The 15932-nt window shown below is 42.7% G+C and overlaps 2 protein-coding genes across 4 annotated transcripts; both read right to left on the bottom strand.

The window, feature by feature from the left end:
* Positions 1–5656: 5656 nt before the first annotated feature.
* On the bottom strand, positions 5657–10585 carry tap2b (transport-associated protein 2b; the record flags this gene model as incomplete). Its single annotated transcript, XM_014177339.2, is given in 11 exon segments — positions 5657–6913; positions 7075–7211; positions 7319–7478; positions 7711–7884; positions 7995–8183; positions 8477–8605; positions 8753–8950; positions 9157–9362; positions 9584–9714; positions 9884–9998; positions 10085–10585. Coding segments are annotated over 11 exon segments (2147 nt in total), but the record flags the coding sequence as incomplete, so codon positions are not given.
* An 803-nt stretch (positions 10586–11388) lies between these two features.
* On the bottom strand, positions 11389–15536 carry psmb9-a (proteasome subunit beta type-9a). 3 transcript variants are annotated; one of them, XM_014177072.2, is made up of 7 exons: positions 15327–15536; positions 15033–15172; positions 14722–14789; positions 14466–14597; positions 14066–14195; positions 12120–12261; positions 11541–11981 (listed from the first exon to the last, which is right to left on the bottom strand). In XM_014177072.2, exons 2-7 carry the CDS (start codon positions 15084–15086, stop codon positions 11854–11856), a joined length of 654 nt encoding a protein of 217 aa, XP_014032547.1. In that variant the 5' UTR covers positions 15087–15172; positions 15327–15536; the 3' UTR covers positions 11541–11853.
* Positions 15537–15932: the final 396 nt, after the last annotated feature.

The raw sequence follows: 15932 nt of genomic DNA, 5'->3' as shown, positions 1-15932 counted from the left end.
TAGAACCGCCACTGCCTCTGTGGGGCGCAACCAATAATTTATATATACACTAGATGACTTATAGGGGGCGATGTGTTAACGTCACCGTGCCTCCATCTTGCCATTCTCCCACTATCGTAAAAAAATATTTTGGAAGCTATAGATTTAATGTCTTTATTAATGTCTACATTTATTTGTGCCACATTTATTATATTACAGATGCCTTCATGCATACTTTTAAATTATATTATGTGAGCCTAACATAAAAATAAGAAAATAAAAAATGTATTTAAAAAAATTCCTTGAAGTATAATTTTTAGGAATTACTAATGTTACTGTCCCCACTATAACAAAAATACTTAAATACATGTTATTTTGTCCTTGAAACATTTAATTGAAATATTGTAGAATTTCAATCATTCCAGTGAAGCAGGGTTTCCCAAACTCTGTCTTGGGGCTCCCCTTGGAAGGGGGGTCCACTATATCATGATATCACAGTAATATCATATATTGGAAACCCTTTTCAGTTATCTTGGTTACTGAAATTAACTATGGCAAATGTGGCTGCTGCAGGTACAACCAGCTATTATGATCCCTTTATGGAAAGACGAGACTCTCACAAACACTCTACGACCCCCAGAAGAGTTTACAAATATATAAAAACCTTTCCCTTAAAGTATAATTTTCAGGTATTACTAATGTTACTGTCCCCACTACAGTAAATACATTACTTAAGTAATTTTGTCCTTGAAAACATTTCATTGAAATACTGCAAAATTCCATTTGTTGGAGGACTGCTCTTACTGGGTAGTGCCAATATTGCCGACCGGTGACTTCAAAGCCTCTCAATAGCCAATACATAGCATCAGATTTGGCAGTGAGTGGTTACACAATTGCAGCATCACTACAATAGTTCCTTCTCTTGGATAGGTAACATAATAGACCTTTGCACCATAAATGGTTTTACAGTCAACTGAGGTCACAGAAGAACAATAGAGAGTGTGGGCCACTCAAAATAAAGGGAAGGAAAGAATACAGTACAATACATTAATATCAAAACAACTCATACAAAAAAAATGTCACCAACAGAAGTTTCCATCACTGATGAGAAAACAATCTTACATTTATAAAAGTAGGCAGACACTCTTATTCAGAGCAACTTATAGTAGCAATTAGGGTTAAGTACATTGCTCAAGGTCACATTGAAAGTTTTTTTCACCTTGTTGGGTTGGGTATTTGAACCAAACACTTTTTGCTAACGGCCCCAACGCTCTACCCACTAGGCTACCTGCCAATCTCTAACTATATTCAATATTTACATCAATTTGGCTTGATACATGTCACTGTCATGATGTGCATGTGATTTACAGTATATTGGGAGGTAGTGAGTATTGGTCAGAGTGAGAGTCAGAAAATGACATCACTATTTACAGTTCAAACAGTAGCATTGTTTTGGTCAATGTGACATGTCGTCTTCCGTGAAGAGTTTCTCTCTTAGTTTGTAGTAGCTCCCCTTCCTCTCCATCAATTCCTGGTGAGTGCCCTGCTCCAGGACGGTTCCCTGGCCAATCAGAATGATCTGATCCGCCCTCTCAATGGTCTTCAGCCTATGAGCAATCACCAGCAGGGTCTGAGAGGGCCAAATAGCCTTGGACATGTAATCTAATGCAACCTATTGTTTATTACAACCAAGATAAGGTGTCCCAACTTGGTCTCAGAGCAAAATATTCAATTTTGTATGATATGTTATGTTACATTACTGTCAGGGATTTCTTCGTCGTCAGACGATATGGCGAAATCATCGTCGGAAAAAGATGACCAATATGCAGCAGAGTTGATATAGTTCATTTTGAACATTTAATAAACTCAAAATGAATATACAAAATAACAAAAACGAACTCACGATATACTGACAGTCCTGTTAGGCTTACACACGCTAAACACGAAACAATCTCCCACAATTACACAGACAAAACCACCCAACTAATATAGGACTTACAATCAAAGGCAACACCACACAGCTGCCTTCAATTGGAAGCCCACCCCAATTAACCAAACATAGACATACAACCAACTAGATCAACATAGAAATACGTAAACAAGGAACAGTGCCCAAAAACCCCGGAATACTTAAATCAAATGCCCTTTTAGAAAAAACACCACCCCAAACCACATAAACCAAATACCCTCTGCCACGTCCTGACCAAACTACAATAACAATTAACCCTTATACTGGCCAGGACGTGACAGTACCCCCTAAAGGTGCTAACCCGGAAGCACCTCAAAAATAACAAACCCCCCAAAAAAAAATCCCCCTAACTAAAGGGAGGGAAGGGAGGGTGGCTGCCGTCAACGACGGCACTGTGCTACACCCCCCTCCCCAACCCACCTATATCTGGAGGTGGCTCTGGTTCAGGCAGTTCCGGGCAGACGACCCACCCCGGCAGCTCCGGGTAGACGGGCCACTCGGGCTGGCCCGGAAGACAGTCGGGCCACTCTGGCTGGCCCGGAAGACAGTCGGGCCACTCTGGCAGGCCCGGAAGACAGTCGGGCCACTCTGGCAGACCCGGAAGACAGTCGGGGCAGTCTGGCATCGCCGGGCAGTCTGGCATCGCCGGGCAGTCTGGCATCGCCGGGCAGTCTCGCCACTCTGGCATCTCCGGGCAGTCTGGCCACTCTGGCATCTCCGGGCAGTCTGGCCACTCTGGCATCTCCGGGCAGTCTGGCCAGTCTGGCAGCTCCTGACTAGTGGGTGGCTCTGGCGATTCCTCATTGACGGGCGGCTCCGGCGACTCTTGACTGACGGGCGGCTCCGGCGACTCTTGACTGACGGGCAGTTCTGGCGACTCTTGACTGACGGGCAGTTCTGGCGACTCTTGACTGACGGGCAGTTCTGGCGACTCTTGACTGACGGGCAGTTCTGGCGACTCTTGACTGACGGGCAGTTCTGGCGACTCTTGACTGACGGGCAGCTCTAGCGACGTCGGACTGGGATGACGCACTTGAAGCCTGGTGCATGGTGCTGGTACTGGACGTACCAGACTGGGAACACGCACCTCCAGGCTAGTGTGGGGAGCGGGAACAGGACGAGTCGGACTGGGCTGACGCACTTCCGGGTCCGCACGAGAGACAGGAGCTGGAAACCCAGGGCTATGGAAGCGCACAGGCGGTCTTGATCTTACCTCCTGCACAACCCGTCCTGGCTGGATGGAACTAGTAGCCCTATACGAGCGGGGTGCTTGTACAGGGCAGACTGGGCTGTGCAGGGGCCTGATGGTAGCCGTGCGTAGAGCGGGAGTTGGGTAGCCTGGTTCTCGGAGGCGTACCGGCGACCAGATGTGCTGCGCAGGCATCCTCCTACCAGGCTGGATGCCCGCTCTAGCACGGCACCTGCGAGGGGCTGGAATAACGCGCACCAGACTGTGCGTGCGTATGGATGAGATAGTGCGCTCCTCAGCGAAACATGGCGCTCTCCACCTCATACGCTCCTCCATATAACCACGGGTAGCTGGCTTCTGGCTCTTCCTTGGCTTAGCCAAACTACCCGTGTGCCCCCCCCCCAAAACATTTCTTGGGGGTGCCTCTCGTGCTTCAACGCCAGTCGCGTTCCTCGGTAACGTTCCCGGTCCTTACCCGCCTTTCTCCATGGGCCCTCTCTGGCCATAACTTGCTCCCATGTCCATTTCTCCCTTTTGCTCAACTCAAATTCCCTCTGCTCCTTCCTCTGCTGCTTGGTCCTGGTTTGGTGGGAGATTCTGTCAGGGATTTCTTCGTCGTCAGGGATTTCTTCGTCGTCAGACGATATGGCGAAATCATCGTCGGAAAATGAGGACCAATATGCAGCAGAGTTGAGATAGTTCATTTTGAACATTTAATAAACTCAAAAACGAACATACAAAATAACAAAACGCACTCACGATATACTGGACAGTCCTGTTAGGCTCACTCACGCTAAACAAGAAACAATCTCCCACAATTACACAGACAAACACACCCAACTAATATAGGACTTCCAATCAAAGGCAACACCACACAGCTGCCTTCAATTGGAAGTCCACCCCAATTAACCAAACATAGACATACAACCAACTAGATCAACATAGAAATACGTAAACAAGGAACAGTGCCCAAAAACCCCGGAATACTTCAATCAAATGCCCTTTTAGAAAAAACACCACCCCGAACCACATAAACCAAATAGCCTCTGCCACGTCCTGACCAAACTACAATAACAATTAACCCTTATACTGGCCAGGACGTGACAATTACATTGACTAGACATAACATTGCAAATGTAAAGTTGGGACACTCAATTACTATGACATGCTACGTTTGGTATGGACACTATGTTACTTAAGACAAAAACTAAAGGAGGGTGGTGTTATGCAAACGTTGAGCAACCCAAAGGTTGCGTGTTCAAATCTAATCACGGTCAACTTTTGCAACTACTTACTACTTTTTAGCTACTTTGCAACTACTTAACATGTTAGCTAATCCTTCCACTTTAACATAACTCCTAACCCTAACCTTAACTACTAACATAACGTAGCATATCATACTAAAGCTGTTGAACGTAATATATCTTACTAAACGGGTCAAATGCAAGCCAGACGTAGGATACTGTACGTCCTACAATTTGTTTTATATTGTACGACCGCTATTACATTGGTAGGCCAATGTAAAGTAACATATGCTAAATGGAGTGGTACAGATTTGAGTAAAATAGAATACGTCAGCCAGCGTCCTTGTTTAACAGCAGCATCGAGTATCAAAGACTCAATAGCAGTCACAAGACCCAGTGTTTGGCGTTGGCTTGTTTTGCTTGGTGAAGTGTACTAAAATAAAAGTGAAAGCAAAGGCAGAAAGGACTTGTAACGTTGTGTGATTGCAAGCCAACTGATTCGGCATGGAGTGGTTACACAATTGGCGCTTCACCCAGACAGATCAAGTTATTGTCAGCCATTTTGTGATGCCAGAAGTTCTTGAGATGAGATGGCCGCTGATATTTCCCCTTTGTGCTCTCCCTCCCTTCTTGTTGGTATCCGTTGGCAGTGGGTAGGTGGATTGTTGTTGATATGTCACCAACCTAAAGGGACAGGAAAATAACCTGTATATGTTTAATTAACAATGCAAACTTCTTCTACTGAGAAAATAATTGAGTTAATGAATGTTGCGACATGACACTTATCTCACAAATGTCCTGAGCTCAAATCGCAAGAGACCCAAAATAAACAAACTCTGGTACTTTTTATCACTACTTTGATTAAGTTGATGATTTGGATGATTAGATGATGTATGTCTGCACCAGTGCTACAGATGCACAAACAGTAAAGGTGAGCAGAAACTCTCACAAGACACTGACCAAGTGAATACTTCAAATCCCCTGCAACACACATTGTAGGACAAAGTGTTTTTTTTCCAGATTAGTGTTAAGGATTCTCAAAAAGAAATGGCCAATATTTGTATGACTCGACTGCCACCATTTCATGGTGATGTGTACTGGTCACAGAGCTGGTCATTAAAATGGTTGCCAGTATCTCTCCTGAGGTCTGTGTCTATGTGTTATTGTTCTCCGGTAGGGGGTGTTGGAGTACTGACATGTTGTTGTGACTTTAGCCGTAATGCAGACAGGCAGTGTCACGCTTGTGTGTAGAAACGGACCAAGGCGCAGCGTGAGTATCGTTCTACATCTTTATTATTATGTGAAACTTAGCCAAACAAATAATAAACTATAAACAAATAACAAACCGTGACAACAGAGGTGCAACGTGCACTAACTCAAAATAATCTCCCACAAACACAGGTGGGAAAAACAACTACTTAAATATGATCCCCAATTAGAGACAACGATGACCAGCTGCCTCTAATTGGGAATCATACAAAAACCCCAACATAGAAAAAAGAAACTAGAACACAGCATAGAAAAAATAAACTAGATAAACCCCCCAGTCACGCCCTGACCTACTCTACCATAGAAAATAAGAGCACTCTATGGTCAGGACGTGACAGGCAGACTGCCAAAAATATTGGCAAAGAACAAGGGACGGGCCTCCAGGGACTTTCCAAGACTTAGTGCTCTGTGTGATAAAATAACAATTATTCCGTGCCAGAATCAAATGTGCTCATGTACACACACGTGGACCAGACAACACTAAAAAGTAAGTCAAAAGCTCATGCACAATAAAAATACCGGCAAACATGGCTTAGGCTACAATTCGCCACAAAAATGGCTGCAGACAAGTCTGTCACACTGATACTACACTTAGACAAAAGCATTCACAACAATGGATATGGATGTGTACAGGAAATGTAAAACAAGTGTCAGATTAAATGCTGTGTTTTAGCAAAATATTTAAATGTTTAATAGATTATTTATTCTCGTGGATAGGCAACATAATAGACTTTTTCTCCAGAACATAATAAATGTTTTTAGAACATGGGTCACTCACTGCCCCTCTATGTATTAATCAAACATTAAGAAATAGAAGAATAGGAAGAATGCAATACAATAAAATCAAATCAAAACCACTCATACAAGATAGCCAAATGTCACCAACAGAAGTGTCCATCTCTTATGAAAAACCCACAATCTAACTATATTCAATATTTACATCAATTTGTGATGTACATGTGGTTTACAGTATATTGGGAGGTAGTGACTATCGGTCAGAGACAGAGTGAGAAAATGACATCTCTATTTACAGTTCAAACAGTAGCATTTATTTTGTCAATGTGGCGCGTCGTCTTCGGTGAAGAGTCTCTCTTTTAGTTTGTAGTAGCTCCCCTTCCTGTCCATCAACTCCTGGTGAGTGCCCTGCTCCTGGACGGTCCCCTGGTCAATCAGAATGATCTGATCCGCCCTCTCAATGGTCTTCAGCCTGTGAGCGATCACCAGCAGCGTCTGGGAGGGGCAGCTAGCCAGGGCCTCCTGGACCTGAGACAGCGATAACAGATATGTGAAACCGCTAACTAGCGCTAACCCTATTGAGAATGTCATAGGTAGTACGTATGTGAAACTACTAGCACTAACCATATTGAGAGTATGAACGATGGAAGGCTAAAGCTATATGGTTAATGTGAGGAGGGATGCCGTACCATGTGTTCGCTCTCCGTGTCCAGTGCGCTGGTGACCTCGTCCAGGATGAGGACCTGTGGCTCTCTGATCAGAGCTCTGGCGATGGCGATACGCTGCTTCTCACCGCCGGACAGCTGACCTCCCCGCTCTCCTACATCTAGTAGATGGACAGACAGACAGTACATTTATCAAGTCTCTCCTTGTGGTCATCCAGCAGTGATATATAGAATATTCCTATTTGTCATTGATCATGGGCCAGTGTACCTGTGTCGTAACCCTTCTCCAGTTGGCTGATGAAGCTGTGGGCATTGGCTCTGCGAGCAGCTTCCTGTACCCTCTCCAGAGAGCAGTCTGCCAGGCCGTAGGCAATGTTGTCCTTGATGGACCCAGAGAACAGAACAGGCTCCTGGCCTACCATGGCTATCTGGTAGAGGGAAAACCCAAGCAGGGAAAAACCTATCACCAATCAGCCCATCAATGTTAATTCTTCTGCAAAGATTTCTAATAGGTAATGATGTTGGTAGCCAATGCGGCATGCTACAGTTATCTGCCTGTGCTCTCTAGAGATGTAAAAATGCCAATATCTGTGTAAGAGTAGCTGTATTACTTTGCTGTGCAGGTGTGTTAGTAGTGGTTCTGGTAGCTGTCGACATTACCTTCCTGTGTAGGTAGTGGTGCTGGTAACTCTGCAGTGGCAGTCCATCCAATAGGATCTCTCCCTGCTGAGGCTGGTAGAACCTCTCCAGCAGACTGACACAGGTGCTCTTCCCCCCCCCTGACGGCCCCACCAGAGCAGTCAGCTGACCCGGCCTCAGCTCCAGAGAGAAGCCCTAACACAAGCAGAGAGCCAATGACACACTACCTCAGCAATGGCACAAGGAAATGCAAAAATGTGGTGATGATAAAATTTGTGTTTAACTTCCTCCCAGGCAAGCTTTACCTGCAGTACTTTGCGTTCCTGGCGGGTAGGGTAGGAGAAGGAGAGGTTGTTGAAGTGGACATGTCCAGTCAAGGTCTCTGGTTGGAGGGTCCCCTTGGTGCTGACCTGGGGCTCTCTGTCCAGGTACTCAAACACCTTACCAGCTGCCCCCACTGAATTCAGCATGTCGCCAAAAATGTAAATCAAAGTCTGAGAGGGCAGAGGGCAGATTTATTATACAGCATTGTATCATCGTAACTCAAAAAACGTTAGTGTTTGGAATCAACATTTTCAACAGTTACTACGTATTTATGTTGTATGATCTTTCTCGTCTCTATAGCAACTTTTACATGATGTACTTTCTTAATGAATACATTGCGATTAAACTTGTAAAATGTATTCCACTCATAATGGTCGATAGAACGTTAGCAGTTGTTGATAAGACATTAGTCTCACTGTGATGGATGGGGCTGAGACACAAAGATGAAGTAGCATTAGCGTACCCTGATATTGTCTGCCAGATCAGACTGGTAGAGGATGAAAGAGACCAGGTTGCCAGTGCTCATCTGACCTCGCTGGATAAACAGTCTGCCATAGTACAGCATGGCCACCTGCATTACCACTGCTGTTAGCTGTAACACATAAACACACAGTGATGAGTATGTGCACAGAAGATCATAAGAAATGGTGACAGGCAGTTTGCCTTATTCCTAATCAAATAAAAATAATTGAAGTATTCTGAGTATAAGGGGGACAGGGAGTGATCCCTGCATACTCACTCTTCTCAGGAGCAGGTAGACTGCCCTGACGGTATCCCGCCTGGTCTTGAGATTGTGGGTGTCCATCAACCTGTCGTTATAGCGACCAGCCTCATGCTGCTCAGTTTTGAAGCTTCGTACGGTCCGGATTCCGCCAACTGTTTCCCCCGCTGCCTCGTTCGCCCTGGCCATAGAGTCCTGAACCTCCTTAGAGAGCCTCTGAGGAACAATCAATCCTCAATAACATTTCCTGGATTATATTTTATAAGGTTACCCAGTACATTTAGCAGTCACCATCTAATGTACTGTATTTTCACACCAAAAATAAAAAATTATAACGATTTCAGCTAATCATTTCAGGGTCTGCAGGCACCAATAGATAATTTCCGGACCTTCTGTTCTGGACACAAACGACTGTACTATACCTGGTAATAGTTGTCATGGACGCTTTGCAACAGGCCGGTGATGGGCGTCTCCATCAGCATGAGCAGAGTGAGCTTCCAGGACAGGCTCATCATGAGCGACAGCATACCCACGGTCTTAATGAGGGTCCTCAGTAGGACGTTGACATTCAAGGCCACCGCCCGGCCCATCAGGGTGGTGTCTGTGGACAGCCGGGACGTGATGTCACCTACGACAGTTCAGAGGTGAAAGTAAATTGTTGTAACGTCGTCGAATAACCAAGGAGCATTGAAGAACAAACTGGCGGTCTGTTCAAGAGATATTCTGCCACGCATCAGAGGACAGTCCACTGAATGACAAAGAAAGTTCCATAGAATGTGCATTTTAGCTACAGTAGTAATATCCTGGGTCACCACCATAAGATGTTTGGAATTATTAACGTGTCTCTACCTGTCTTCATGGTCTCAAAGAAGCCGATCTCCTGCTTCACCAGGGCCCCAAACAGTTCTACTTTCATTCTGCAGGTGAAGCTGTTGATAGCACACATGAAGAGGCCTCCACGACAGCCTGCACTGAAAGAGCTGCAACAAACAGACACCATAAACTATAGGTGTGTTGGAATAATCAATCTGATGTTCACATTGCAGCAGAGAGGTCGGTGTCTTCAATCAACATTTTTAAACAATACAACCTACAATGTGGAATGTGCGATATTGACAGGAGACTGTATATACTGTTGTATCAACTTACCTTCCCAAAGAGTAAAGCCCCATGAGGATGATTGCTGTGAGAAAGTTATTCCACTTGTACTGGGTACCCAAGATGTCAATCACTTTTCCAGTGTAGAATGGGATGAACATCTCACCTTAAAACACACACCACCACTATCATCATCAACATCATCGTCATCATATAATACTATTTTTTTCAAAACAACAATGAAATACTTACAGAGGACAGCCAGTGACAGGAATATAAATGCCCCAACCAAAAGGAGGGTGTCAGGTCTGTAGAAGTAGAGGACTCTCATGAACAGCACTCGTGCCTTCTGCGTCTTCTGTTTCCCGTTACTTTCTCCATTGCTGTCAGGGAAGGTTGTCTCCCAAAATAAGGCTGCTGCAGCTGCTGCCGCGGTACACAATAGCCACAAACTTGGACTCCCCAGACCCAAAGATCCATACACGCGCTCCGGTGAACTTCCATACAGCATACGTCGCCCAGTCTCATAGACCGGGGCAAGGAAACAGTGCACCGCTAACCAGCGCTTGAATACGGGTTTTATCGATCCTAGTGTGAGTAGCGTTAAACCGAGTAGTAGAACTAACCGAATCCCCGCTACAACCCATAGACGCACCACATTTCCGAAAGCATCAAAAGTTCTTGGTCCAGTTTTGGAAATAGATGCGCCAAAAGCCAATGTGGTTATGTCAATGCATAGACCTACAGCCATAGCTAACGCGCACGTTCTAAGCATCATTTTTGTCATCTAAATGTTTTTTCATCTATAACCTATTAATTAAAAGGTGAGAGATGGCAAGTCCCCGAATTCATGAAGATCCTGTCCACTGAATGGACTGTTTTCAGATATTTTCCGAGGCAGCGTTTTAGTTTCAGTTTCAATTTCCCATATGCCCTAATCAGAATCAGAGGGAAATATTCTACACAATATTGTGCACCTTTCCATTTAGCTCGTATTCTGAGACATAATAAATAACAGACAATACTGCTAGTGTACTTAACCTAGTGGTTAATGGTGACAGGTTTATCCTACATTCTTCGGGGGAAAAAAGGTGCTATCTATAACCTAAAAGGGCTCTCCCCATAGGAGAACCCTTTCCACAGATGGTTCTACATGGAACCCAAAATAGTTCTACCTGGAACCAAAAAGGGTTCTCCTATGGGACAAACGAAGATCCCATTTTGTGTATGCGTGTGTATATGCATGTGGTCTTGTTCGCGCTCCCCGCTTTGGCGCATTTTTGGAGTTCATGTGAGGTAACTGTTCCCACAGTCCACAAATATACGTGACCATGTCTGTGACCTCATTAACCACATTGATATAGCTGATATATTGTCTATTATTTGACTTTAACCACTCACTAGGAAAACCTATGTAGGCTAAAGTAGGTCTGTCATAGGCTAGCTTTAATGAACACAAGTCAACAATGAGCTAAAAAAATGAAACCTGCTGGCTTCATATCCACTTGGTAACTGATGACTCATCACCTAAAATTAATACAATTTGCTACGAACATTCCCATGGCCTCACAAGTGCACGGTTTATTTCCCGGTAAACATAATCATAATAACAAAAATGACCAAAACTTTTGATGGTTGCAGAATAGTTCTTGAATAGTTGTTTTGGTGTTGAAAAAAAATAAACATACAGAGAAATATCCAAGGAAAGTTTAATTGATTGATGGTTTATTGACTTGTGAACCACCCAAAGACACAGTCCAGCATGAGGTCCCCAGGTACCCAAAATAAAATCAGTGTCTTCAACAGAGGGCTTAACTATTATAAATCATTTAAAAATGGTATGTGTAGTGATGTGGGGATGAGAATATTTAACATTGTGCCAGCATGATATATACCCCTATGCAAACATTCTATTTCCTGTGTAGATTGAATAGTACTGTTTGTTCATAAGTCGGCCATATGTCCACTCACTGTTCAATAAGTAAGACAACTTGAGTGTTTCAGTTTTCACAACTCAGTTTTCACTGATCATAAAAAGTGGGCAACTCGTTGCCCAGGATGCATTTCTCCTCTGCACCCTTTTCATCAATAGTGACAAGGTAGGCCACACCCCCACTCGAACCATCTCGACTCATGGCCAATGAAAGTGCTGAGAGAGGAGAGGTGAAGAAAGAGAGAGGGAGAATATATTATAAAAAATTATACAACATCTTAATAGCTTCTAATTCATGCTGTTTAGGTCATATATCAACACATATAATTATTTTAAAAGTGCAATGTCACTCACTGTTGACAACAAACTGTTGGCAGTCCTCTTTGCTCATGGCCTTCCGGTACTCTGCATCAACAAACCCATAGACGTAAGCGCTTCCGGAGCCGCCAACCGCAAAGGGTTGTCTGGACAACAGGCCATTCAGGGTCACGTACACCTGGGAGGGATCAATGAGAGGGGGATGCTTGAGCACAGCAACCTAGCAAACTCTGAAGTAAAATATTATGCAGACAAGTGAACAACTGTGAGTTTGATTATGTAGGGGAGAACCAGGACGAAAGTAACACTTTTAGGACTTTTCCTAATTACTCAGATCGATAGAGCTAGAGAGACCATATTTCATGACAATTCAACTTTTATATATGTCCTCTACCATTAGCAACTGTAATTTAATTTCTAGGGTAAATTAGTTTAAATGAAATAGACCTGCAACAGAACTACCGCAACGTTACTTTTGTACCTGATGGCGGGCCGGGAGTAACACAGCCTTGGGACGGAAGTTACAGCTGGCGAGAAGTGTACAATAGCTGTCTTATCTCCATGTTTCTGATTTGTAATGCTCGTTACTTTCAACGAATGTACTATCAGCCATAAATATATTTTCGTGTCGATTTGAATAATTAATGCTATAAGTTCTAAATGTATGAAAATCAACCGTGCATCAACATCGCAATGTTGCGCAACCACAATATTTTGCCTTACAATATTAATCAGACTAAAATGGATCACATTATAGCGATATTAACCATAATTTTCTCATCTCACTTCAATGGGAATGTAGTAGGAGATGTTTATCACCAACTGGCCTACCTGGTTAAAATAAAGGTGAAATATATATATTTTTTTTATTATTTAAAAAAAAAATCTTAGCCCTACCAATCAGGTTATCTCCAGCTGTCCTTATCAGGCGCGCTCCTCGAGTCTTGATAGAATAAACACTTTTATTCTCTTCACAAACAGAAAACTCATCATGCTTATCACATACCATGGCTTGACACAAGTTAATTGACCCCCAGAATCATAAAGATATATGTTTTTAACCACTAACCTGTCGATAAAACCTTTTTGAGAAGCTGATCCATCAAGTCAATTGATTAAGGCATAATACTAATGATGTCATGTCACATTTTTAAACATTGTCACTTGTTGATATTTTGCTAACATTATAAAAGCATTATGAACTAGAAGAGACATGGCCTGTGCTTAAAGTTATTTTATTTTAATCCAGGTCATCAGCTAACATTGTGTTACATTAATCCCACCCATCTCTCCTATAACTTCTCCCAGGCTAACAACCAAGACTAGCTAGCATTTTACTTGAAACCTATGCTGTCATTTAGTCACTAAATGGGTTAAGAAAACAACATGTGTTTGGAACCTTAAAAAATTCAACACAACTCTATAACCGAAAAACACGTCCGTGTACTTACATCGCTCAAAACCACTTTTTGTTGATAACTTAGGCAGTTTTTTTGTTGCAGGGAGCTCATCCTCTGCATTAGGAACGTGCTGACTTCACTATCTGATTCTAGCTCCTGTCTCATCTAAGAAAATGGGTGTGTTACTTTCACCCCGTTTTACTTTTGTCCCGGCTCTCCCCTACTAATTGTACTAAAAGTTCATTTAAGCATACACTCAAAACTATTACAAAATTGTTCAATTCAAAATGACCTCTTTTTATCTTTTTTTTCTTTTTTTAAAATCTTTTTTTATTTATTTTTTAGTAATTTAGCAGACGCTCTTATCCAGAGCGACTTACAGTAGTGAATGCATACATTTCATTATTTATTTTTTTTCTGTGCTGGCCCCCCCGTGGGAATCGAACCTGTAGCTCTTCTGAGCTACAGGCATCCGTTTAAATGTTCAAGATGCAAGACAATGTTCCGAAAGGTACACAATAAAGAAATGAATACAGATGGGACTCGTGTTTATAGATGTGGCATTTCTATGTAACGACTGACCTGTCCCCCTCCTCTCTTGTCCCACCCGGCAACAATGAGATGTGCTGACAGCTCTTCTTTGTACTTGTACGAGATGTTTTTCACCAGAGTGGCAGCTGAACGAACTTGAGGATCCTCTCCAACCTCAATGCTGAGTTAAAGAGGTCACAAGTCACATAAGCCACAGCTTAATAGCAGAATTCTTTAACTGCATCTACTGTATCAAGGCAATCCCCCATTGCCTAGTTAATTAAATAAAGGTTAAATAAAAATAAAAAATAAAATGAGAACATGAGAAAATGCACAGTGAAGGCCTATTAACCTTTTCCATACATTTAACTCAACTAAATGTGTTATACATAGGACTAGAGCTACTGTCGACCACAATAAATAGCCATGCAGCGGGTAACACGGGTAATACCTGTGCACATCCAGCTGGTAGTTAACCATCTCAGCGATGGTCTGGGCGTCCGCAGCCGAGCCTGACAGGGCGCAGTAGATCTTGTCATGGAGGAGAGAGAGCTTGTTCATCACCCGGTTCACCACAGTCTCCCTGTGAGGGATGGAGAGAAGAGGGAGGATGGATGGAGGAAAAACGGAGGGTTGAGGGAGGACCATCACTTATTGAATGTTCATAGTAAATTATTGGCTTTCAAAGATTTGGAACAGCGATTTACCCAGCAGACACACGAGAGTCAGAGCCCAGCACCACCCCTCCATCAAACTCAATAGCAATGATGGTGGTCTGAAAGGAAAGCACAGACACAATTTTGATTAAGCGCTTTCCAAACTGTCTTGAGGGCATAATTAAATGACTCAATTGAATGACTCAACACAGCTAAGTTCACTTTGAGACTGACCATTTGGAAAAGGCAATATATTATATTTATACATTCTTACAAATAAATAAACAAAAACAGAATGAACACCCCAACATTATAGGCTGATATCAATTCCACCTCCATACATGTCATCAAATCATACTCACCCCGGTTTTTACTTCTTCAGATAGCCACCCTGGCTCTGATGATTCTTCTAACATCTTGAAGCACTTTATTTTTGCGCACGATAGATAATAAGTGTCTGGTCGCGTTGATACCTGTTCAGTGAGCACGGTGTGTGAGAGGCCTATTGACTCAACGCGCAATGGAAAGAGAAAGAAAACATGCAATTTAAAACCAAACGACGCCTCATTTAGGACATACGCGAACGATTGCTATTAAACTACAATTTTGTATTTAGAATCAACTATTAAAGATATTTGAGAAAGAAGCCGTCATACCTTTCTGTCTGGTCCACCATTTTCCCGAAGAAAATGAAAGTGAAAGTTAGATTGTCAATGAGAGGCTGAAATAATTTCCCAAGAAACATACAGAGCTCCAAAAGTTTAGGGTCAGAGACAATATTTAGTTCTTGTTTTGGCTCTGTACTCCAACACTTTGGAATTGAAATGGTACTATGACTATGAGGTTAAAGTGTAAACTGTCCGTTTAAATGTAAAGGTATTTTCATCCATATCGGGTGAACCGTTTAGATATTACAGCACTTTTTGTAATAGTCCCCCCATTTTAGGGGACCAGAAGTATTGGGACAGATTAAGTTATATGTGTAGTAGAGTAGTCTAAAATTAAGTAGTGTGATCCCATATTCCTAGCACGCAATGACTACATCAAGTTGTGACTCTACAAACTTGTTGTTTGGATGCATTTGGTGTTTGTTTTGGATGTGTTACAGATTATTTTGTGCCCAATAGAAAGGAATGGTAAATAATGTTTTGTGTCATTTTGGAGTCACTTTTATTGTAAATAAGAATAGAATATGTTTCTAAACACTTCTACATTAATGTGGATGCTACCATGATTACTGATAGTCCTGAATGAATTGTAAA

The sequence above is a fragment of the Salmo salar genome, unplaced genomic scaffold (genome assembly GCF_905237065.1).
Source record: "Salmo salar unplaced genomic scaffold, Ssal_v3.1, whole genome shotgun sequence".
NCBI classification, from domain to species: Eukaryota; Metazoa; Chordata; class Actinopteri; order Salmoniformes; family Salmonidae; genus Salmo; species Salmo salar.
Note: the sequence above shows the minus strand (reverse complement) of the source record. Positions and strands in the feature narration are given on the sequence as shown.

Excerpts from the sequence above, each read along its gene's own strand:
- psmb9-a (XM_014177072.2), bottom strand. The coding sequence starts at position 15,086 with ATGTTAGAAGAATCATCAGAGCCAGGGTGGCTATCTGAAGAAGTAAAA. Across the intron at positions 14,790-15,032 it reads CTGAAGAAGTAAAAACCGGG|ACCACCATCATTGCTATTGA; the intron begins GTGAGTATGATT and ends CTTTCCTTTCAG. Across the intron at positions 14,598-14,721 it reads GACTCTCGTGTGTCTGCTGG|GGAGACTGTGGTGAACCGGG; the intron begins GTAAATCGCTGT and ends CATCCCTCACAG.